We start from the raw sequence: 27440 nt of genomic DNA, 5'->3' as shown, positions 1-27440 counted from the left end.
GCCTGCTAGCATTTTGCTTAGTTTGACTTTTTTAGAGTGAAATGTTTAATACTTCATTACCTGCGACTCGTTTGTGTTCTGACCACGTGTGCTTGGTTGTATACTATATAAATAAAGGCTTTTTTTTAAACAATGTTGTAATACATTAAGCCATTAAGAATAGTTCTTATGACTTTTTCTACAGGAGGAAAATGCTAATTCATCATTCATTCATTCATTTTATTTTCGGCTTAGTCCCTTTATTAATCCGGGGTCGCCAAAGGGGAGTGAACCACCAACTTATCCAGCACATTTTTACGCACAGGATGCTCTTTTAGCCGCAACCCATCTCTGGAAAAAAAGATAATCATTTCCAAATAATTTAAATATAATCAGTGTAAATAAATGCAAGGCTATTTACAAAATCCAGGCATAAAACTTTATGTCAACGTTTCAGATGACTGTTCTAGAGCCTAAGGCTAATCAATCTGTCAGATTCTGGAGTGCATTACAGGTCTAAAGAAAAATATAAATGATAAATGATCTTAAATAAAACAAATATATATTTATACATGTGGTATAGAAGTATGTAAGAATTGCACTCAACAAGGAAATAAAGGCAAATTAAATGGTTTGTGAGCACAATTAAGTCCCCACAGCATGTAGGAAATAATTCCAAAAGGCAATTGACTGTGTGAAGCCACATAAAACAAAACAAAAATATGAGGTATATGCCAAGCTCAGCGGCTTAAATATGCATACTTAATATAATTTAATATAAATTTAAAAAACACCTCCTCACAGTTGTCAAAACCATTTTTTTGTACCAGGCTGTAAATATATATATATATATATATATATATATATATATATATATATATATATATATATATATATATATATATATATATATATATATATATAATTTATTTATTTTTTTTTTTTATGTGCTGTAAAACTGGCCAATTTAGCATTGCAGTCAATGAGCATCTGGACTTTATGAAGCCAGCCCCTAAAGGCCAGTCGATAAATTGCAAATTCAGTTACTTCCATATTGGCCTCACCAGGGAGAGTGGAAGGTTGCTGCTTGGTATTGATATATATATATACCCAATACTCACACTTGCAGTCTTGAAGACTTGACAGTGCTTGTTCATGAAAGGAATAAACACAAGACAAGAAAAATATGAGTGTGTATATTCCATCATTTCCAGTATGCTCTAGAACTTGAATCTATAACTGGAAAACTATACTGTGAAAATATGCTATGTCATTGATTGCTCTTATTCTCTCACCATACGGCGATCAGGTATTCCACACACTGTATTTGTTATCATGTGCAGAACATCTGATCAGAAGATAACTATTTTGTTTTTTTAGTTCATATCCGTGCAGTGAACAAGCACTGATTTGCCTCAAAAGTCTGGCGTTTGTTTGTGATTTACATAGGATTATCAATGAATGAAATACATGATCATCAAATACATTATTAAATACATGTTTTCTTAGTAGGAAGACTCCACTATTTGCTTAATGTACCACAATTATAAGTTGCATTCCAGTAGACACATTCCATTTAAAAGTCCTGAAATGCTTATGTTCTGTCACAAGAATATCTGTGACAAAAGCTCTTTTGAGTTAACTGTGTTCTGTTCTTCCAGATCATTTTCTTTTTATATTCCATACAGTACAGAAATATTTCACACATCACATAATACTGCTGAGGAAAGACTAACCTTGACTTCTGGGGGTTATTCATATTCTGCCGAAGGTAATTTTCAATTCCTAATAAGTTCTCTTTTATAATATTGAACTGTGAGGAAAATATGCTACTTGATTATACAATTTTACATGCACACTCTAATACAGTTAAAAAAAAAAAAAAAAAAAAAAAAAAAAACTCTAATAATTCACCATTGGGTGTATGGATATATTAAATTAAATTAAGTATGCTTATATAATAAAACCGCTGCAACTTTTTTAGAACTAAGTAAGCTACTTAAATTTGTATTAAACATAAGGGGATCTATTTTGACGGTCCAAAGCGCAAAACGCAGGGCGCAAATGCTTTCAGGGCATGTCAGGACGCGTTTTTCCTAATTTAAGGACGGGAAATATGCCTTGCGCTTCGGCGCATGGTCTAAAAGGGTTGAGTTTATTTTCTTAATGAGTTATAGGTGTGTTTTGAGAATAAACAAATTAGAGTCTCATCTCCCATTCCCTTTAAGAGTCAGCTGCGTCTCGCCAAGAACGCATTCGCTATTTTCAGGACGCAAAGTAAGTCTAAGTGCAAAAAATGAGCATTTCACAAGCAAACAGTTAACAGTTAACAGTTTTTTTAACAGAAAACTGTTAAACAGAGCATCTACTGCATGAGAATGAGAGATAATGGAACTACTTTCACATTCGCTTTTGGATAGGGAAACCTTTACGCACAGACATCAATTAGTCTATAAATAAATACTTTTGTTTGTTAAGCGCAGATATTCTTTCAAAACTATTTCTAAATTCAGTTCTATTTTCCAGCAAACGAATAAATGACTAATAATATAGCAAAATGTGCTCAAAAACCTGAGTTATATCCTAAAACACATGCTTTGCCCCATATGGTCTAAAACCTGACAGGTGGGCAAATCTAAGCTTGTTTTTAATAAAACAAATATAAATATGGATATAATAAATAATACTGCTAATAATAATAACATTATACAAAAGCAAATTGTTATGAATGAACTGAAAAAGCCTCCCCAGATGAAGAAGACATAAAAGCAGTGATTTTTCATATTTATGTAGGCTAGAAAATAATATGTTTTGTAATATTTTAATCCTTTATATTTATATTCTATATCTATTCTTATTATATCCTATATATATCCTTAATATTTACATTTTTTCATATGTAAAGATATTTGCCTATTGCTTTCTTGTGCTTATTAAGCAGTGCGTAAGCGAGGCGCAACTCTGCGCCGGAGTTTAGATCGGATTAGTTTTGGTCTAATAAAAAATCTATTATAGTTTCACAAAATAGCGACGCGCCAGCGGTCCGCCTCAGAATGCCTTCCTTTTTAGACCAGAACGCCTATGGGCGCAAAAATGAGCGCTAATGCATTTGCTATTTAAACAGCGTAGCGCAACGCCTCAAAACGACTCTTGCAAAACGAAGCTTAAACTACCAAAAGACTACTGCGTCACGCCTTGCGCCACACTGCGCTGGGTGTATGATAGGGCCCATAGACTGCTTAATTGACAGTTATCGGTTGCAAAGCACAAAGCATAGGGAAAAAATTAACTGCGTTTTGACTGTTAATACACATAAATCATCCAGTTCATAATACAGTGCATATTCACTCAATTTCATTCAATAAAATAAATAAATAAATTAATAAATAAAAAACATGTATATATATATATATATATATATATATATATATATATATATATATATATATATATATATATATATATATATATATTTTTTTTTTTTTTTTTTTTATTATTATTTTTTTTTCTTGTCGGCTTAGTCCCTTTATTAATCTGGGGTTGCCACAGCGGAATGAGCCGCCAACTTATCCAGCAAGTTTTTGCACAGCAGATGCCCAACCCATCTCCGGGATATATATATATATATATATATATATATATATATATATATATATATATATATATATATATATATATATATATATATATATATATATATATATATATAATTTTATTGATCAGCTCTGATGCCTGTATATGGACTAATCATTGAAAGTATAATAATCCAAACACTTAGCTTTAAGCCATTAGACCACTTTAAAAAACTGGACATTGATGGGCTCTATTTTAATAATCTCATGTCACATTCCCTTTAAAGGGCCATGACACCCCCCTCTTTCGGTTAAAGTCTACTTCAGAATTTTTTCAAAAGATGCATGATTAATGGGCGTGGAGCTCCGCGAGCATCGGGCAGGAGTGGGCGTGGCCAGCAGGGGAGAATGAGACACAAAGAGAAGACGCATGAGTTTATAGTTTACAAAGTTAAAATGCAAAGAAATGAACAGTGATTTAATGTCCTGCTACATTTGTTATTTGTAATTTCATAAACAGACAACCACAATTTATATCATTATAAAGATGTGTGTTCATGTAAACACTATGAGGACTTCTCTCTCAATCCCCGTATCCAGCAGACTCAGTGCAGCAGGTCTCCTGACCAGTCTATTTTAACTATTAACCCTGCTGGTAATCTGGAGGATTTAGGCAAACGCAGCAGCACGGCGATGTGTCTGAATGTGAACGAACTCCTGATAAAAGACAGCGTCCGCCATTCTCTAATTCTCGTGCTGCTCTCCCGTCAAAAATGCTAGTAGCACACACACACAGCTTTGCTGTATGATCGGCCCTGACAAGATCGCAGGGGAAAACATGCAACAAACCCCGTGGATGATGGAAACAAACGCATATGAGCCTTCATGAACGGCTAAATACTGTGCCGTGGTTTCCGTGTCTCACAGCTCGGGCTTGACATTGGCAGATCTGGCAGGTCTCATGAATAATTAAGCAGCCGGCTCTTCTCATAGGATAAGAAAACTCCGCTATGAATAATAATGAGAAACCGACGCGTCATCATTGCACTTGCAGTTCTGCGCTACGTCGCCGATTTTGATCCCGCCCCAAAAATCATTTTAAACCCGGAAGCTGAAATTAGCTGACAAAAGCTCAAAATTATCCAGTTTTCCCCACAATTAAAGCTGACAGGTGCTAACATTGTCTTAACTGATGCTCAACACACACACACACATCTGTTAATATAAAAAAAACCTTTAAGAGTCAGTTGTGTCACACCATTGCGCATTTGCTATTTACATGGCAGACTTTGTAAGTGGAAAAACTGAATGCTTCGCTAGCGAGAAAACAGTTAAACGGACCATCTACAGCGTGAAGATAAACAACGAGCCTCCTTCATTCTGCCTCTTTCATTTTTTTTTTCTCTTTACACTCCTTTACTTTTGCAAAGTAAGGAAACAGTGTTATACGCACCTCTGATGACATCCAATGACTAAATGGTCAATGGTGCAGTCTATTTCAGTTCTTTAAAATAGAAACGTGCCAACAATGCACATTAACACACCTATATATTTTAGACCAGTTTTGTTCCTCACAACTGTCGCCACTGGCTTGCTTGGTTTGTAACTTGTGGAGCTGTACATTGATAGATTTGCTCTTCAGTGTTTGGACTTTAGCAGTGAAATTTAAACAATTCTGAACTGAACTAAACTGAACTTAAACTATAGAAAACTGGACTGAAACAGTTTCAATGTACTAGGATTATATGGAAACTACAAAACTATTGTTATTATTTTATTAATATTATTATTATTATTATTATTATCATAAATAAAGTCTTGAAATTCTTATGTCCTATCACAAGAATATCTGTGACAAAAGCTGTTTTGGGTTAACTGTGTTCTGTTCTTATAGTTAATTTTCTTTTTATATTAAATACAATACAGTCATACTTCACACATTATAATACTGCTGTGGAAAGACTAACCTTGAGTTTTGGGGGTTATTCGTATTCTGCTGAAAGTAAATCAAAATTTATAATAAGTGTAATGTGGTTATCAACGTGATGGAAGTTGAAATCTTCCCATAAAATATTTCTGAAACACCATTTCTTTTTTTTTTATTTATTTGTTTTTTTATTTATTTTATTTTAGAAGCTTCACCTTTAGCTTTCTAGTTTTAAAACTCTGGTATAATTAGATTTGTTAATACATTTGCTTATAAAGTTGAGATTTTCACTTCATTTCCATTTCAATTGTTTATTTTAATTTGTAACAAAACTTTATTAAAAGAAGCACTAATAAGAAACTACATAATAATAATTTATTCATTCAGAGAATCTATCTCTAAGGAAAAGTCTATAACAAGATTTAAAAATAGTAGAAATGCCCCCTAATAACTTCATCAAACAGCCTTGAAAGTGTTCCTTACTCATAAATGCTGCACAGCGATAGAACATCACACTGGTCTATGTCCCCTTGATTTAGAATAGAAAGGGAATGATATCTGTTAAGGACTGACACAAGTACATCATTACTGTGTAAAGAATATTTGAAAAAGGACTGAGATATTAAAATGCCACAGCTTTGTAAAAGTTCAGATCTTAGATGTTGTGTTCAAGAAGCAGCTATAAATATTTCAGTAGGCTACAAGGTTATAAGAGGCCTCATTCTACAAGAACTAAGAGACCTACAAAAGAAAAGCAGAAAGTTTAATGTGCTAAAAAAGGAAAGCCTTTTATTTACAGATCTTTTTTAAAATGTTGACACGTTGTCCAAGATTAAAGGCTAAAATGAAAGAAAAATCAGGTGTGTTTTCTGGAACGCTGGCATTTTGACATATCTCAACATCAAACTGTTTATTTAATCCATACAAATACCCTTTGCCACCTGCAGAGGCTGAAATTCTATTAAACAGGACAGCAAAGAGGATTTGTGTCAATGTAGAACTTTAAATAGTCCTTTGAAGTGTCTGGTGTGTAGACTAATTTTAGCAAGTACAAAATGAATGTTCTGAATCAACATAGTTGACAGTTCCAGTTCTCTCCTGGAAGACGCATGAACAGGACTATAAATAAACCCTTACTTACTCTCACACACACAATGCTGAGTCTTGTTTATCCTTAACATTACCACACGTTTTTTTTTCCTGTAAAGGCTTGCTGTGCCTTTGGATCTTAGCCTTGTTTAATTGTTTAGGCTGTTTGCTGCTTGTACGACTTCTTTGCCTACACATCTTGATTACACTTATCATACTGTTTGTACATGTACCTGGCAATTCTTAATCAACGTGAATCCCCAACTCCCTTATCCAGCGTTCTTCCTGTTACAATATGAATGTTTTCTAGTACTGGGTTGTGGCTAGAAGGGCATCTGCTGCGTAAAACTTATGCTGGAATAGTTGGCCGTTCACCTGTTGGTGCATTATTTGCTTTTCCAGTATGTGCGGTACATACAAGGATACAGTACAACAGAATAGAATTTGAACTCTGGTGATTGTGAAAAATAATTGAAGGTCAGTTCCAGTGCTCTATTATTCAATTGCTTTTGGTCAGGCCATCGGAAAAAACAGCCCTTGAATGATGCGAGCAACTGAAATGGTTTTCATGGAACAGAGCTTTCTGCGCTCCCTTGAAAAAAACTGCTTCATACTGTGAACCAGTACTGAAGCAAACCAGCACTCTGAATACTGGTTGGCAGTTTTTATCTCTAATTTTTAAAGTTCTTCCCCTTTTTCAGTGACAGACCTGAAACATTTAGTAAGATTTTGTTTTAACTAGTCTTGTTAACAGTCCTCTGGTTATAGGTAATACATCAACCTCACACAAATGACCAGTCTTTACTCTTATTTCTAACAAAGCATAATGTCATGGAATATTTTTAGTGTTCATTATTAAAAATGTGCGACTGCTTAGTGTTTTAAACATATACAAAAATAGGGGGTTTAGGGAAGTGTGTGGACAGGTCAATCTGTGATTTTGAAAACACTATTGGTTGGGTTTAGGGAAGGAGGAGGGTCGGTCTGTCGATCGGTCAGTCAGTCAGTCAATCATTCAGTCAGTCAGTAAGTCAGTTGACAGCAGCCTCTGGTGGATTTACGTAAGAAAAGCAGGCGCAAATGCCACTCACGAGAAATACACAGCAGCTTCTGTTGGATTCAAGAAAACAAGCTAAAAAAAAGTAGCTCCTGGGATGTATTTTGCACTCTCCCGAAATGTATATTAAGCGGTACGTATTCAGATTGAGTCTGGGTTGGCTTTATTGCATTTAGCCAAACTGGAACATAGTAAACTGCAACTTTCCAACACAGATTAAACCTGAGATAAAATGTGATCTTGACTGAATTGACATTTTGATTAGATTACAGTTTTAGGATGCTCATCCAGGTAAAAACATGAACTACTTGTAGAAATCATGTCCTACGGTGAGCAGGGCAAGTGAAGACATTGGATGGGTAGATGGAAATTGTGACTGACTTTAAAAAAATCACAATGATGTCAACACTAAAGTTATCAAAGATTTTTTTGTCAGCGATATGTCCAGGCACCCAGGAGGTGTTCTGTATGTGGCTCACCACTTGTTGTTTCTAACAACTTTCAAATGGACAGCAAAGATGATGCAGGGCCACAAATTACACCTCTTGTGTGCAGCACAAGTCATCTGAGCTTTTCCTATCAGCCACTTTCTTTAGGAATGAAGGCAAACAACAAAACAGGCACAGCATGAGGCCTAAAAACAAGAACACACTGACACAACGTGATTTGCAGACATAGGACATGTTCTTGGAACAGCAGTCCTACATGAAGCAATCATACATTCCGAAAGCTGTGAATGGGTGGAAAATAAGATAAAACAATTTCAAAGGCAACAAAATGTTTCACTAGGGAAGACGACAATGCCAGAATGAATCTCATTCTCAAGGTTAAATCTCATTAGGTATTCTTCACTTCATTCAGTATTTGCAATGTCTATTTGGTACTTTTAAATTAATTTCCCATTAGCTTAGCAACATGCTAATTACTTCTAGGCTGGGTGTCACTAAGGGCACTGTATTACAGCTGAAATCAGTAACCTGTGATTTTAATTGAAGATGCTACTTCAGAACGTAAACAAAAGAGAAAAAGACAGCACGCTAGTGTTTGGAACAGGGCGTCTGTTAGATGCCTCACATCATAGGCTTACTAGACCCCATTTAAAGATCAAAGACTGCATCACCCTGCTCTCCAGTCAGTGGCAGACCCTGTCAAGCTAACAAAGAGAAGTAACGGTCAGCAAAATGTGTTGCCCACTGATCTGTATACAATACTGGATTGCTCATATTCTAAGCTGCCCGCAGGTAGTGAAGCCACTTTAAATGTCCAAGCAGCTATACCCAAACAGCAGTGGAAATAAAGTCAAAACCCTAAGTGAAATTTACTGTAACTACAGAAAACTCAAGCTGTAAATAGGAAAACAATCTAAACTGGGAGATGAACAGCTAAAACCAGCTTGACCAGTCTAGCCAGGCTGGGAGCCCAGCCAAAACCAGCTATGTCCAGCTTAAACCAGACTGGTCAAGCTGGTTTTAGCTGGTCATTTTCCAGCCTGACCAGCTAAGACCAGGCTAGAAATGGCTGGAAACCAGCCTGGAAATGGCCAAAACCTTTCTTAAACCAGGTTGGTCAACCAGCTAAAATCAGCCAACCAGCCTTGGCTGGTTTAAGCTGGATTTTTCAGCAGGGTCCCTCTCCCCCGATGGTCTGTGCTCACACTGCTTTTCCCTTCCGAACCTAAGCTTACATCATCAATGATGCGACTGTTCAGTTAAACAGGAAGAGAAGCACTCTCACTAAGCACAGATTGTATTATGGCCTGTTTCCACTAAGTGGTACGATACAGTTCGATTAGTATGCTTTTATAGCCGTTTCCACTGTTAAAACGTACCTAAAAGCGAAATATACCATACCACTTTTTATGTAGGTACCCTTTGCAAAGGGTATCTAGCACAGCAAACAGGTACCAAAAGGCGAAGCTAGATGTGCAGCTGAACGCTATTGGTTTACAGAAAAACGTCACTACCACATACACAAGCGGAGAATGAAAACAAAAGAACCTCCACTTTTGAATACACAGCCGAGACATTACACCGTAGTACTATATGCATATAATAACAATCCATGATTGACCCGAGCTGAACGAAACCTTGTCGTTTTCTTGATGTTCAGCCACAAAGCCAAGAAGAACAAAATCTGCCCGGTCCTGTTTTTGTTGGTTTTAAGAGGCCATATAAACGTGTGAGTGGTTTTACTTTCTCCAGCGACTAAATGTATGCTGTGTGTAGTCTTTCTGTAATTGGCAACATATCAGAGACTGTAAGTGCCTGTGTGTGTCTGTATGTAAATCGGGCCATTAGTTATATTGTTTTAGTGGTTTATGATGCATTGAAATGCAGTCAAATATTTTGCTGAACAGTTCTATCAATTTTGACGCTTATAAATTATCATAAAAGTCATCGTGCTGCATGTATTAGGAGGTTTGCTGAAGATGCAGCTGACGTGCAGTGAGGGGTTTGCATCTTTAATAAGCTATGACAGTTTGTGTTTATTGAAAAGTGAGATTAATTATTAAATCCATATGTCTCTTGAAAGAGACGTCATGGCTTCAAATTTGGGCTCAGATGCACTTTGCGCTCTCACACTACAAGCGTACAGCACCAAAGCCCAACTGAACAGTACTCTGGCACACCTCTTCCAACCGGGCCAGAGTCGGCCAACTGAACCACGCCTGGGCCCGATTTGGAGTACTCACACTTGTCAAACGAACCATGCCTGGGCAAGGTTCGGATAGTGAGTGTACCTTGAGGCAAGCAGGATCTTTTAAAATATGTAAAGCATCCCTTAAGACTTGATTATCCTGTCGCAAAACGCAGCGGAAAGTCCTACATGACGGTAATAGTTGGATTAAGGTGTTTACATGTCTGTACTGCACTTCAATAATAATTTCTCTCTAATTCGATTATGACCTTAATCTGATTAAATTAACCAAAAATCGCTGTTTACATGGTAGACTCTTAATCAAGACCAGCGATGAGATGATCCCAAGGTTTCCATATCCGGGACCAGGCCATATCCTGAGCTGCTGCTGCACGGATGGTCATGGGGAGTGGAGAACATGAGTCTGATTCCAGCGACGCTCCAGGGACAGACAAGTCTTCGCTGAGGCCATCTTCCAGCCTCCACCGCGGTGACTGAAGCTCTGTACAAGACTTTTAGCTAGCGGAGAAATTAAAATGGTCGTGCCTAACTGAGTCTGTTTCTCTCAAGGTTTTTTTTCTTCACTCCTATCAGGTGAAGTTTTTTTTCCCTCTCCGCTGTCGCCACTGCCTCGCATGGTTCAGCATTGGTAGAGCTACGCATCGATGAATTTGCTCTTCAGTGTTTGAACGCTCAGTAATGATTTAAATCACACTGAACTGAGCTAAACTGAACTGAACTGAACTTAAACACTAAAAACTGAACCACACTGTTCCAGTTACTATGACCATTTATGTGAAGCTGCTTTGACACAATCTACATTGTAAAAGCGCTATACAAATAAATCTGAATTTAATTGAATTAATCAGAGTATTGTCTTAATCGCATTAAAACTGAATTATTGGTGTCTGTGTAAACATACTCACTGTGAGCAGTTTCCTGGATTACAGGACAGTAGTGTGGTGGCTAGACTGTTCCATTTCTTTCATCCCTTTCATGTCATTTCAAGAAAAATCATAAACATACCAAATGTTTTTGAACATACCCAAGACAGAAGACTATTTGTGCTAAGGAGAAAAATTCTTCATTTAAGCAACATAAGTTCATGCTCTGCTTGTGTTTTGCATTAGAATCACTTTTCAAATTGAGTATTGTAAACTAACTTTGTTGCATAAATCCTTATTCTGCATAATCCTAGATAAGAATTTTGTAGAATAGTTCTCTTTGCAGCGTGTTGCTGTAATGCCAAGAAGTCAAAAATGAGGGAAAGTAAACAAATCTGCCTCACCTTGAAAAACCTTGACATTGAAACAGAAAAAGCACTCTCTCTTTCTCTCTTAAACACATACACAGTACACACACACACACACACACACACACACACACACACACACACACACACACACACACACACACACACACACACAGTGTGACAGGCAGTCACAGGAATAATGTGGGAAACTATAAATTCAAATTACAGTTGAATAAGTTATGACAGCTTTATGTCAAAACTCATATAAAATATTTCATATTTAGAATTTCAGCTTGAACACATTTTTGGAGCAAATGTCATATAACAACTTTAATAAGTTTATTTATTTTTCACATCAAAGGACAGTGCAGGCTACATTAATCAATTTTCACCCAGAATGTAAATGTACCCAAATTAACCCAAATACTAGTTTTCATTGATAGTCCCTTTGCTTCAAACAAGCAAAACTCTTTTCAGCAGATTAAAACTTTTGACGATCCATTTTCTTTGTTTCCTTTCCAATTACAATTCAGTCATGAACTACAAATCCCTTCATTCCACAACACATACACCAGGTTTTACTTCCACTGATTACACACACAGCTGAATCCTGTCATTAATGATTGTTTGGACTATTTATACACCCTGCACCTGTTTGTTTTTACTAAGTGGTTTATTTTTTGTATGGTATGTTATTCATGTGCTGTGGTCCCGTTCTTTGCCTTAGTTTTTTGTTTTGTTTATTATTGTTCTTTTGACACTTTGACTTTTTGGATGTCTTGTTGTTTTTCTGTAATCTGCACAATTATTTCTTCATTAAATGCATTTGGATTCTACCTTTTTTTTTTTTAACAGTCGTTTTAACATGCTGTGACAGAGTCCAACATCACATGTCAAAAGATTGGCTAAATTCTCCATCAGGCAAACTAGGAAGTACAAACTACTGGCTCACAAATATGCATTTGCGGAACGTCAAAACAGCCGACTGCTTTGTTTAGGTTTTAGTAACTATAACTTTAACTTATTCAGTTTGTGGTCTCATTTAATCTGTGACATTGTAAGCTATGACATCGATTTGCTTTTTACTACAAAGACGCTGTTTTGCAAGTAAGTAACTTGGTAAACAATGTAAACAACAGGTCTTTGACAGAAACAAGGACATAAACAAATGAATAACCATCCATAATTTCAAACTATTGTGACAGTAGACTAAATGTGTTCAATGGGATGTTGTTCTGTGGACTCTTAGCTTTCAAAATAAACTGTGATGTACAGCAATGAATGTGTGTGTGTCTTTTTACCACTATGATATTCACTTCACATCAAATAAGCGTTTTCTGTACAACTTACACAAATTTAGCCAGTACATTTTAGCTTGAGGCTGGCTGCTTAAGGGTTGTAGCTTTTTGACCGATGTCTAGTTTATCAAGATTACTTGCGTTCTTTTGGTGTAATCTATTCATAAACACTGACATGTGGACGACAAACAGCACCCCAGTGTGTCCATGTCCTGGCGCTGGCTAGGCCTATACCAATAAAAATACCAATTCCAACTAAAAACAATGCTTATATAAACAACTTAAAACAACCACAACAACAACATCAAAAAGCCTAGTGTTCACAATGTTTATTAATAAGAAGCCATTTCTCAAAATTGAACTTCAAAGACTTCAAAGATTCACATTCTCTAACAGATTTGACATTTCACTAATGCAATGCTTTGAAAAACAAGTTTGATCAAAAGTATTATTTTTTTTCTACGTGGAATAATACAGGTTTTGCTGCACCCCAAGTCACTTTGTTTTCTACAGATTTATACTGAAAAGAGTCCGATAGAAGGGGAATAGCTAAACCATGCATACTCTTGTAAACTACACAACCATTTATAAACTTGATGTTTTCCCAACTAAGCAGGTTTAGAATTTTAAAATAGTACAGCGTTGAAAACTAAACAGTTTTTTTTATATATATATATGTAAAATGTTAAGTGCTTGTTTATATAACTCCAGAGGTTTTAAAACTGTAGAATGTAAGGAAAGCTGTATTATTTTAGCACATTAATCGTGTATGACCATACACCCAAAGCGCTTCACAATCATAAGAGGGGGTCTCTCCACACCACCACCAGTGTGCAGCATCCACTAGCTGTAGGTGGAGTGGAGAGACATTGATAGAGCCAATTAGGTGGATGGGGATGATTAGGAGGACATGATGGGTGAGGATCTCTTACACCACTACTCTTTACAAGAAGTGCCATGGGATTTTAATTGACCACAGAGAGTCAGACCACTTCCACCACTTTCAACAGTCATCTAGTTTTCCCATGTGGTCTCCCATCCAGGTACTGACCAGGCTCAGCCCTGCTTAGCTTTAGTGAGTAACCTGGCTTGGGCTGCAGGGTGATATGGCAGTGGATGATATGGCTGTGGATCTAAAAACCTTGTAGAAAAAATAAATATGATAATTTGTACAACAAAATATTGTGATAAAAATGAATGAATGAATGAATGCATAGCAATGTTACACTGTTGATACACTGTAGGTAAATGATTTATATACATGCTGAAAAGTATTGGCCCCTTAAAATTAAAATTTATATTGACCCTTAAAAGGTTCATTGTTTTATTTTAGATGTATGCTTGTCATTTTTTTGTGAACTTGTGAATAGACAGATATTATTTTATTAGATTTAAAATCTTTTTAGAACAATTTTAATATTATAATTTGTGCAACAAAGTCTCATGATCAGATTAATAAATAAATAAATAAATAAATAAATAAATAAATAAATAAATAAATAAATAAATAAATAAATAAACCACGTCTGATGTACAAATAGTTTTGATAACAATACTCAAAAGGATACACTGATGAACACTAAAATACAATTATACAGACTAGGAAATAAATAACAAAACACAAATAATAATACATTAATACATTTTGATGTTTGCATCATGTAGTAAGCATGCTTTTTCTGCAGTTTTGTTACACTGTTTTTGTTTACAGCTTTCAAAGTGAATCTTTCAAAATGGAAAATAGCGGAATACAATCTTATGTGAAATACACACTTCTACCAATCTAACAAGATCTGAAGTGCGAAAAATAGAGCAATTTTTTACAAAAATCGATTTCAGTCTTAACACAAGTGCATCTAAAAACCTAACCCCCCCCCCCCCCCCCCATACCTCACACAAGACAAGAATGTCTCAGATCCTTAGCTGAACTGAAATTAAGAACCCTCTGTGTAAACTTTTAGCTATTTGACCATAAATGGTGTTCTGTGTTGTTGTGGGCTTAACTAAATGGAGTTATCATATAAGAATCTAAAACATGTCTTTAAGAAAAACCTCAAGTGGCATCTGTGAGCTGATGGCTGGAAAGCACAACCTGTCACGGATGACAGGAGAACATGACAGCTGGCTCAGGCGTAGTGCACACCAGTGAAAACACTCTCAAAACTATGGCAAAAGAGAGAGTCGCATGACCTCGACCAGAAATGTAGCTTCAGTAAGTTTCAGACTTGTCCTCAAATGCCCATACATTTCATAAAAAAATTTTATTTACTCAGTTGATTACTCAATTTAATACCAGCAAATCTGCAATGAAATCAGCTGAGGACCTTGACCCTGCCATCTTGAGAGCTAGTAAACAGGCCTTGACAAAACAACATGAAACCCTTCAATGCAGTTGTTTTGACAGCAGTAAAAAAGGCTGTAGATAACTTGGTGATACCACAACTAACAGATGAATTGTCAAATCAAGCAGGTTAACGAATCTGTCAGCAGTCTTGCAAGTGATCCTGAAGGGTTGGGGAAAAGTCCATGGGCAGAGTGAACTGTAGGGGTTTACAAATTATGACATTAGACAGCATGAGCTACATAAAGACCCTTTTCACATTTCCGGATTTCTCAGCAGTCATTATAATTGGGTAAACTTGGAGTGCAGTGAATGGGAGAGTACCACAAATGAATAGATTTTTTTGCAATGCAATTTGCTCATCTATCAAAAGAAAAACTCCTCTATAGCGTTAACATGACTTTCAGAAAAATAAAATGCCTGAGACTAAATAATGGTAGCCAGAAAAGGGAACAATGTCAATAATAGGTCTGCAACAATGAATCGATAAAATCGCAAAAAATTAATTAAAAAAATTTAAGGGGACATGGGGACGTTTGATTATTAAAAAATCACTTTAGATCAGCACGGAGCTGAGGAAACACGGTCTGATACAGCTGCGCCTCATAGACAGGGAAAAGAAGGAAGGGAGTTCAGCAGCAGGGTATATCACTACAGAGTAGAGGTCTGAATTCGCCGCAGGACCCGACCAGATTTCTGCGGCGCGGGAATAAATTTCCGAATAAATCGCGGGAGCGGTCGGTAACGGGTTTAATTTGGGACGGGAGCGGGCTGTCTAGCTATATTATTGCAGATATTGCTATGCGAATGAGAGAGAGAGAGAGAGAGAGAGAGAGAGACAGAGCGAGCGAGTGAGTCAATCAATCAATCGGGCCAGATGCGGCGGCCGTAAGTATCGGAATCGGCCCGAGAGTAATGTGCGCTGCGGCCCGGAGCTGGCTCGACTCAGTATTTATATACCTTTATATAAAACCTTATGGTATTACATTGGTACTTGATACATGGTATTACAAGCCTTTGAGTTGATATAACAGCAAACGCCTGTGTGTCTGCTTGGTGCTTGTGTGTGTGTTAGTGCGCGCGCGTGCGTTTGAGACAGGGATTTGTCTGTCTGTGTGTGTGTGTGTGCTTGGTGCTGTGTGTGTGTGTGTGTTTGTACAGACAGCTTGGCTGTCTGGACTGTATAGCTGGGGGATTTTCGGTTTTGTTCACCCGTCGCTCTTTAGCGGGATCGGGCGTGGCGGCCAGAAAACGGGGCGGGTCAGGCAGCGGGACAATAAATTCTTAATATAAGCGGGAGCGGTCGGGTTCGGCCTAAAACCTGGCGGGTGCGGGCGGGAGCGAGATTCAAAATTTAGTCCCGCGCAGAACTCTACTACAGAGTCCTACTTTTGTCTATTTTAAAGTGAAGAACTTAAAGTCCCTGGTGCTGGTGTTTTTACTCATTATCCAGCTTTACAAGTATGATAAGTTAGCGTTAGCTCGTTAACCCAGAGCGACAACTGAAAAATTCAAACTGAGCTTTGATGCGTTGGTTGTGATTGAGCCAAAGAAAGACGTGTCATATTATCACAATTACGCAACGTTTGTGTTTTAGACATGTAGATACACACAAGTACTAGTAAAACAATACATTTATTGTTTGTAAAGAAAGTCTAACAATCCATTCAAATATAATTTGCCGATGTGTTTTATTTATATCAGATACACATAGTGAAAGTAACTACAAAGTTGAATCTAGTTTTTTCTAAATCACCAGCCACTTACTTGCATGTATTTTAGGAGTAACTAATACATTTACGGTATTATTATTATGTTATTATTCTATAAATTAGAATTGTTTAGAATTTATAATCTAATAATAATAATAATAATAATAATTATTATTATTATTATTATTAGTATTATTATTATTATTATTATTACTAGGGATGTAACGGTATCAGAATTTCACAGTACGGTAATACCTCGGTATGAATGTCAAGGTACGGTATTTATTGAATCATTTACAGGAAAAACAAAACTTTTGAAAATACTCCAAAAAAGTGCCAAAAGTGTCAATGACATACAAATTAGCCATCTATCTGTAAGCTTTGAAACAGCAACTTCAATTTTAATAACAAAAAATTATTAAACCATGTTAAAAAATAAAGTTTCAATTTAGTAGTGTTGAAAACTCATCACATTCAACATTTAATCACTCACTCACTTACTTAGATAGAGATGGGTTTAAAGGAAAATTATCATATAACTATAATCTGGTAAAAGCTGGTATCTCTGGGTATTTACAATGTCCCCTGCAACAGAAAAAAACCCTCTCATTTGGGACTGAGGATTCTGGGACAGATATGACTTGGCCCATGTTGACAGCAGTGGGTAACGTTGTGCATTGTCTTTCCCCCACTTGAGAAGACAAACCATGAGTGAGATAGAGGTCTCTTTGCGTTACAAGTCAATGTCTGCATCAATCTGAACAGTGTGCTGTGTTTCTGCAGTCCCCATGACTGCTATTAGTCGTATTCCCCAACTTGCAGGCTCGTGCACACATAGGGCTCAACCTGTGCAGTGCACTTGCCCTTTTTAGTCTTGGATAGAAAATGCCCTTCCAAAACGATCAAAAGTGCCCCCGCGACGCGACACACCCTCCGTCCAGCCCTTCAGTAGACAACACCGCTCTTGAGTATGCGCGCTCAACCCCCCCTCGGCGCTTTACAATACGCGCGCGACAACACAGCTGATCAGAACGCGAGCGACAACACTGCTATTCAGCACGCGCGCGGCGACAACACCCGCTTTAGGTTCGATCATTTCCATCTTTTTTTCATCTCTGCTACTAGCAGCACACTCCATTTCCGCATTACTGGATCTGTAGCGACAACAGACCGCAAAGGATTATGGCCACGCCGGGGCTGATGGGAAATGTAGTTTAAGCTACCTCCCGTTCGCTTCATTCGCCTGAGCAAATTTACTTAGAAGACCTATAGTTTTACCTAGTCATGCGACTTCGGTAATATCGAAAAAAATTAATATTGCGGTATGACAGTATTTACAATACCGTTACATGCCTAATTATTACTATTATTTGTATTTTGATAAAAAGATGACATTACTCAAAGTGCAGCTTAAAAATTTACATATATATATATATATATATATATATATATATATATATATATATATATATATATATTTTTTTTTTTAAATCTAAATATTGAAAACTTTTAAGCATTTAAGAATCATGATGACCGCTAAACACATCACCACCATCTTGTGAAATGGGTCTTTGGTTTCACACATGCAAAAAAAATAAAAAATAAATAAATGATAATAATAAAATAAAAAAAGAGGCAAAAGGTGCTTTTCAAACTAAAGATGAGATTTACCAGAATCTGAATAGAGATAGCACACACAGTAAGGTTTTTCAACACTATTTTACCACTGTGGATGCCTTCTCTAAATGGTTGTGAGCTCAATATTGAGAGAGTACATTGCTTTAAGAGAAGGAGGGAAACAAAATCCTTGCATTCACACACTTTGATTGTCAAATGTATGAATCAAAATGATCATCAGATAGTTCTGAGGGATACAAGAAAGGCTTACCCTCTGCAATACAACAACTGGATACTATCCTATTCAACATAGGCTCATTCTGAAAACGTAGCCCTATATACATTTCTGGATATCGCAAATTATGCATCCAGAGCTACGTATAGCTGCATTTCATCTTTAAAATGAACACTATAGGGCGATATGATGCCGTTCCTTTTTGCTCTTACCAGCTGACCGCTTACCTCCATAGTGTCGGCTTTTCTGCCGTTACCAGTTTGTCTGGTCGCTAAACATGTACATTGGCGGACTTAAGAAGCAGAGGGGAGTTGACTGCAGCAACATTCTGCAAATAATGATTCCAGAAACCAGCTAAGACTAAAACAAAAGTTTAAAAATAAAATAAAAAAGTAAATAACAGGGTGAGAATGTGGTAAAATATGCAAATGTGGTAAAAATCAGGAGGCTTTTTTCTTCTGGATTGCTTTTTAAAACACTGTGGTTGGGTTTAGGGAAGCAGGTGGTCAGGCAAAACAGCGCTTTTTAAAACAATACTGGTTTTGAGATTGGTCGGTTGGTCAGTCAGTAAGTTAGGCAGTTGACAATGGTGTTTAGTGCATTAACATGGGAATAGCAGGTACAAATTGCATTGGCGGGAGAAATTTGAGATCTGAAAAAGCAAACACAGCGGCCTCTGGTGCAAACAAAAACTGCTGAATAAGTAACTCATGAGACATATTTTGCTCTCTCCAGAAATGCATATGGAGTACGTAATCAGAATTAGCCTGGGTTGGTCCTATTACTCTAACTAGACAATGAAGAAGTGAATGGAATTCAACCAAGTTAGCAACAAGATGATTGCCCTTGGTCACAAGCCATTTCTCAGTTATGAGAAAGAAACCATTAACAAATACACCAATGTTAGGGACATAATGGAACTCCCTGGAAAATAATGGGCAGGCGACTGTTTAGATGGTGCTTTTGCTGTGAAGGTTTTATCTGTTGTCATATGATAAAGCAAATGGATTTATGCCACACCAGATTCTCTTATACAAAATCAGGGGGTGAGGAAATTAGGCAGTATCACTGTCTAAAAAAACCTTTACACCTTTTGATGGGGTTTACGTACTATTGAATTAAGACTTGAGGCTGCTGTACATGTCTTGGCAGTTCATCTGCTTTAAACTGTTGTTTATTTACTAAGGATTCTAAATACCAAAAAATGTCTCATCAGATGGAAATTTACTTAGAAGCTTTAAAGATGACAAATACATAACATTCTGATTCTGACTATAGGCCCGTTTCCACTGAGTGATACTTTTTGGTACAGTACAGTGTTATATGCATTTGTTTCTGTTTCCACAGTCAAAACTAGGGTAAATTCAAGTCAATTGGGATACTTGTCCCTGTAATTTCAATGTCAAAACTGTGCTAATCGATCTTAATTCACCATACCAAAATAGCAAACTAAACCCTACCACTTTTTTGCCACCATTTGTTAAGGAAACTTAACAACAACACAGTAACAAAATGGTGGAGCAAGAATTGCTTTTGAATGCAAATTTTTTACTATGAAATGCCACAAGCACAAACAACAAACCAACACAATTCATTGTGTGATAAAACAAACTGCATGTAAGGCCCGCAATCCATCCATTCTGTATCTACTTATCTGTTCTGTTCATCTTTACAGTCAAATAGACGCAGCTTTAAAAGCTAATCTTTTTTTTATTTTTATTTCAAATAAAAAATCACTTGATTCCCCATAAGCAGTTGAGTTTACAGATAGCTGATTATTGTCTTATGGGATAATCCCTATGCATGAGAAAGCCATGCTTGTGCTTTTGGCAGTGATGGGCATCTCGCCAGGATAAGTGAGTGATTCCAGTAGATATCCCACAGAGCTTGTTATAGCTGCAGCGTGATGTTAACTGATGTGTATGACCTCAGATCAGTAGATGAGAATACTTCAGATGCTGAGATAATGACAGTGAAGGTGTGCCACCTGTCAGGTCATTTGTACAGTCATTACAGAGGGGTGCAACTACAGTGACAGGTTTTGAGGGCATAACCAGACCTTTTTTTTACTCAGGTTGTCCTCTAGGCAGGGACAAAAATTATTTATATGGATTTCCAACTCATGGAATTAAATTCCCATATTTCTATATATAAACTGAACCAACATAATATCATATGCAGGTCTAAGATAGTGGTTTTCAACCTTTTTTTTTTTTTTTTAAATTGTGGCCCATTAAATGAACATGTAAGTTTCCTGATTCACTAGAATTGTTTACATAAACCTACTTTTGGTGGTAACTTACTCAAACCCAAGACTAAAACTGAGACCAAGACTGTAAACTGTCGTTATTTGAAAAAACATAAAATGTGTATACTTTGCAGGCACAGGAAGTCAACATGACATCATATTGACATTGTACCCCAAAGTACCGGTAATGTTGGATTTTGTTTGGAATTGAAAATCGGGTTGACGTCAGAACCCACATCAGGCCGACATCAATGTTCAATGTCCAACCTAAAATCAACCTAAAATAAACCAAATGTCAATGTTTAATCATGTTACACCTTGACACTGCATGGCTGTTACCACTATGATATCTGTAGGAACCTATATGTTGACTTAAATGTAATTTGGGCTGTCACCTCTTGGGGGCAATATGTGCACATAGGGTTTTAAAGTCGGTGTTTCTTGCATGAGAGAAGAAGACTTGAGGAAGGGAACGCATGCAGTTTTTACCACACCAAACTCACACACCTTTGAGGTCGCTAAAGGGTTCAACATATTTAATTGTATTTATAATACGTATTTATAATAAGTTAAATAAAGTGAATTTAAACTTGAAGAGAAAGCAAGACTGGACATTGGTTGTGTGCGTAAAAACGTGCGTTGAGATGCCAAGCCTTCGACATTAAGCTGCTGCAACAATATCTGTCAGACAGGATTTTGGTCTCTTTCCAACACAACATAAATATCAACGTAATTTGAAGTTGTTATTGGATGTCAAAAAGCTGTCAAAAAGACCTAAATCTAACCTAATATTAATGTTTTATGATGTTGTGTGCCTGCCGGGTATATACAGATCACCAAGCCCAGTGACACTTTTAGGTGTTTTTAATTTGTGCTAGATTTAAGCAAATATCACTTTGTTGATTTTTAATTACTCTATATGACAATGTCTGACCTAAAAACATAGCATGTAAACTACACTCATCAAAAGTTTTCCACTACTTATAAACAGCCACCACCGTGAGGTGATTAAATTAATTGCCACTTCCTGAGTAAAAGCCTTAAAAATATGTATTTGCTGCTTCTGTGTTTAAGATAAATACCAATTTTTCTTAAAGTACATACTTTTATGATCACCCGCAGGCTGCCCTTAATATCCCTGTCATTATACCAAACTACAAATCCCATCATGTCCTGCACTCACACACCAGTTCCAGATCACTCCTTGATTTCACACACGCAGCTGCAGATCATCCTCACTGATTTCTTGGACTATTTAAGCACCATCGACACACTAATGCCGTGTTCAAACTTTGAGCATGCAAAATGTTATTGTACGGTGCTGCAAAAAGGGGCGGGATTACACAAGATTATTAGACATTTAAAAAAAGTGAGCAATTAGTACATATTTTACATTTCTGTCCAGAGAGGTCATGTTTTGATCTTTGATTGGTCTCATGCGGTCATGTGATGCGATTTTGCAGGTCAGAGTTCAACAATCTTGAACTCTGCAGCGCAGTGAACTGTGAAACTTTTCCCATGAGCTTGTGTTTCCAGTCTGTCACATTTGCCTACGTATGAATGGAAGTCTATGGGGTGTCATAACAAATGGTCTAAAAGCGGTAAAATGCACTCAAATTGCAGAAAAAAAACAACATCTGAATAAACCTAGAAATGTGTCAATACATTAACAGCATATATGCATGTTTAAAGTCTTCTGATGCAGTGTAATGTTCATAATAAAATGAGACAGATCCAAGACAGATCAATGTGCTCTGCTACTGCCCCCTGAGTATTTCTTAACTGGGAGTCCAGTAAAACCAATCTAAACCAAAATTGTCACAAGACTAACAACCAAATCAATAATGCATTAATAGCAGCACAAACCTGATGGATGAAGACCTGGGCTCCACGAGGACTCAAAAGCAGGATAGCTCTTCTGAGAGTGTCCCTGTAGCGGTTCAGCTCCTCTGTGCGCATCGAGGTAAACAAACTGGAAAACACGCCGCTAATGTTCCTGTCCACTCGTTGCAAAGACACATCCAAACCTTGTCTTGATGTCTGGTCTAGAAACACCTGCAGTCCGCGGATATCTGCAAGACATAGTAAGGTAGCAATTAAGGTTTTGTTCGAGAATGTCAAAATAGGTTATGTTTCAAGACTTAGTTCACCCAGAAAATGAAGATTATTTTATTAATTATTTAACCTCATGTACCCCCAATCCTCCAAAACTTAAACTCATCTTCAGGACAAAGAGTTCGATATAATATATTAAATTTGAGAGCTACCTCATATTCCATGAAAATAAATGCTCACAAGATGCTCAAAATCTAATAAAGCATCAAAGACCTTTGTCAAAACATCTTATGTAACTTCTGTGGTTTATCTGTAAGTATAAAAACCTTCCTGAAACTGCAAAAACTTTAAATGCTAATGTATTCTCCTCCACATCAGGTCATCAGGTATGAAATATTGAGATTATAATGAGTCATCGGCGCAACTCATAATGTCATATTGCCTGTAGTAAACGCACATCCTGACCTGATGTGGAGCAAACAAAGTAATTTTTACACTTCTACAGCACACAACCGGGTTCTTTTAGCATTGTGTGATTACAGCTCAACTACTGCAGTCACATGGAATGTTTTGAAAATGTCTTGTTTCTTTTTCAGGACTTCGAATATCTTGTAACCAATATCTATAGAGAGGAGGAGAGTTCTCTGATGTAATTAAAAAAAAAAAAATATATATATATATATATATGTGTGTGTGTGTTTTGATGATGAAGGAAGGTTTCAGGCGATTTAAATGACATGAGGGTGAGTAATTAATAACAAAACTGTCCTTTTTGGTTGAACTAACACTTATCTCTAAATTTTTTTAAGTGTCTAGGTTTTGTTTTATAAAAAGCTGCACCATAAGATGCAACAGGGTTTTAGGCTACATCTAATGTTATTAAATTATTGTTTATTGCATTGCTTTAGTCCCAATCCCAATTCTACCTCTTACCCTTTCACCTCCCCTTACCCCTCTATTTGGTACTTTAACATGAATGATGGGTAGGAGTGTCCTGATTATCTTTTGCTTCTAGGTTTAGAGGTAGGTGGAATTGCCATACAGCCCTTCGAACAAAGATTTTTGAGGACCACACTTTTATTTTTTTTTCATTTTTCTGGATACACCAGCTACAGCAGCACCACACAATCAAGCAAGCAGACCAACAGATGTTATTTGTATTATTATTTTCGTTTACTATGAACAAATATCTGATTTATTACATTCAAAAAGACATCAATCTGGTACACTCATAAACTTCAAAGAAGCATTTGGTCATTTTTAATTTCCAAAGCGTCTTTTTAACCTTAAATGTAGCATATTTTAACACTCTACTGCAGCGCAAAATGTAATGAAGTTAACTGCAGCTAATCGTCTTGATCAGGTCTACATGCAGTGGGTTGAGTTGCTGTCATGTGATTGGTTGATTAGAAATTTGGACAGGTGTACCTAACAATTTAGCCTCTGAGTTTGTGTTATATATATGAGAAATTCCAGCGTTATAGATGTGACATTTGCTGTAAAATATTAAAACATAAATTGACAGAGGAAGTACGTGCCCACAGTGTTAACATTATATTGAAAGATATCTTTATATTTTTGAAAAAAAATTGCCACAAGTTGTAGAAGCAGAAAATATAAATCTGTAAACATTTTTTCATATTTAAAATTAGGAAAATAAACATGAGATGAGATGAGATTTGTTTTCCAGAGATGGGTTGCGGCTGGAAGGGCATCCGCTGCATAAAAAAAAATTGCTGAATAAGTTGGTGGTTCATTCTGCTATGGCGACCCCAGATTAATAAAGGGACTAAGCCGGCAAGAAAATTAATGTATGAAATAAATGAAAATAAACATGCGTTATGTATGTGGCAAAAAATCTGCAAGTTTACAGTAGCCAACATAGTTTGTAGAAATTCTGTATATTAAACTGTCCAACCCAAAAGGAACAATGCTAATCAAAAGGTGAAGAGTTGACTCACTATAGAGCAAATATGACTGATTTTATTTGATTTTACATTTTTTTTATTTATGAGGGAAAAGCTCCGTTATGGATGAGACATCTCACTGTTGTGGATTTTACAGATGTGAAATTGCCACTTGTATGACTTTAAATCAAATATAATTGTTTGAAAACACTGACAGGGACTTTTTGAGTATTTTTTAAGTAATGTAAAATACAAGTCTACAGAAAAAAAAAAAAAAACAAAAAAAAACACAGAAACGGTTTTGCTATTTTGGCGAAAACCTTTATTTTTTTCATGGCATAGTTGACATTTGCATGGGCTTCCCATATATATATATATATATATATATATATTAGCGCTGTCAAAATTAACGCGTTAACGCATGCGATCAATTTTAAATAATTAACGCGTTAAAAAAAATTACGCAATTAACGCAGTTCAGTTTTTTTTTTACTTCCTGTTGGGGTGGGCGTGTGTTTAACATGCAATAAATGTGGATAAGACCAAGGAAGCAAGTTCCAGTGTGAAACAATTAGTTGCATCACAGGTTATGCAGACTTTCATGCAATTTCGGGTGTTTCATTTTTAACTTTCGACATCTGTTGTAAATTGATACCGCATGGCGAACAGAAAGAAAATCCTCCGCATTTCGTGACTCGGTGTTCCTTTAAGGTAAGGTTCCTTTTAAGGCTACACAGTAGAATTTGAATAAGAGTATTATCTTAATCATTTTAAAATCGGAGTATTGGTGTCTTGTAAATGTACTTAGAACGTCTGGTGAAGTCGCGAGCTGACAAAGACAGGGCATTTCTCTGCCTTTCAGCATGAGCCCTCCAAGTTTAGCGTGTTTAAATTTAAATAGTTTTTTCTTGCGTTTACATTAATTTTACATTTAAATAGGCAAAATTACAAGTTTCAGTTTTTTAAATGCGATTAATCGCGATTAATCGCGATTAATTGTTTTAAAAAGGTGCGATTAATTAGTTAATTTTTTTTAATCGATTGACAGCACTAATATATATATATATATATATATATATATATATATATATATATATATATATATATATATATATATATCACACACTTACATATGTACAATAACCTTCAAACAATCATAAAAGAATAATTCTATCCTGTCAGATTTACAATTATTACAACAAATGTTTAGCTAAAAAAAAGGAATATAAAGTGAACAAAAAATTGACTTAAAGAAGTCCGTATAATTAAAGATGTAAGACCTCAAAGATGATCTTTAATGGGGGAAATAATTAAAGCACTATTCCCTTTTGCTGTAAGTCTGCTGGTTTCCAAAAGTATTTGAATACTGTATGTCTGGCTATTGTGAATCACCCTGGGAAGCAAATTGCCCATCACACCCTCTCAGCGGCAACTAATTGACTGAAAGAAAAGCTTTTATGGGGTGAATGGCAAGTTCAGACAAAATCTTCAGAAGGCAACTCCAATTTCCACAGAACTGAAACACCTGCCATTCTACACATCTCTGAATCTTGAGCACTGATTTAATTAATACTTTGGCTAATTTGATTATTTCAGCTACCAATAGCACTTTCAGCACTGATTAAAACATTCAGGTGCCTAAAACCATTCAATACCACTGTGCAGGTGTTTGCAAATAGATTTAGACTGACAGACAGACTACTACTAAGAATACTACTACTACTACTACTACTACTACTACTACTAATAATAATAATAATTATTTTTATTATTATTATTATCACCATCATCATTATTATTACTATAATGCAAACTACAAAATGGACATGTACAAATGTTTATGGTACAGTTGTCTGCTGAGTCTGCACATCCTTCTGCAAAACAAACTGTCTACTGTAGCCTTCATTACATTGTGCGCTGCAGTATTTGTGCACAGTGAAGAGGATGAGTTTGACAGGCAAGAGAGCATTGACTGCTTCAGAAACAGCTGTTGAAATCCCAGTGAAATTTAACCAATACACTTGTGGGGAAACTTATAACGAGCAGGATAAGAGACTATCAAAGAGCTGAACCACTGAACAAATCCCAGCAAACATGGTCTCTGGTGGATAATTCTCAAAGGAGAGGCAGTCAAATGACAACTCAGTTTTTCATATTATTTTCTAGTTTAGTCATGGATTTAAAAAAATAACACAATAATAATAATAATAATAATAATAATAATAAACAGCTCGCAATTGTTGGAGTAGACATCCTCCATAGGTAGTTCTAAGGGCAGTATGAGTCATCACGCACATACACATACACATACACATACACATACACATACACAAGCTAAACTGGAAGAAACAGTTGGATCTGGCATTTGTTAGTCCAGGTGGCCAACTGACACCTTATTTAGTATAACAGTCGAAAGTTTTGAATGTTAAGATTTCATTTTTTACATTTTTTTTTATTTTATTATAGTTTTCTTTGAATATATTTTAAAGTGTTACATTTCATTAACCTTTGCTC

The 27440-nt window shown here is 36.2% G+C and overlaps 1 protein-coding gene across 4 annotated transcripts in view; it reads right to left on the bottom strand.

Moving 5' to 3' along the window:
- The window catches only part of grid1b (glutamate receptor, ionotropic, delta 1b), a 737476-nt gene that overhangs the window by 206978 nt on the left and 503058 nt on the right, over positions 1 to 27440 (bottom strand). For all 4 annotated transcript variants that reach the window (XM_021480270.3, XM_009306536.5, XM_680591.10 and 1 more), the window contains exon 4: positions 22831 to 23036. In XM_021480270.3, coding sequence (XP_021335945.1) covers positions 22831 to 23036 — 206 coding nt within the window. The remainder of the gene's footprint in view (positions 1 to 22830; positions 23037 to 27440) is intronic.

Source organism: Danio rerio, chromosome 12 (genome assembly GCF_049306965.1).
Source record: "Danio rerio strain Tuebingen ecotype United States chromosome 12, GRCz12tu, whole genome shotgun sequence".
NCBI lineage: Eukaryota > Metazoa > Chordata > Actinopteri > Cypriniformes > Danionidae > Danio > Danio rerio.
This window is presented reverse-complemented; position numbering and strand designations above follow the sequence as displayed.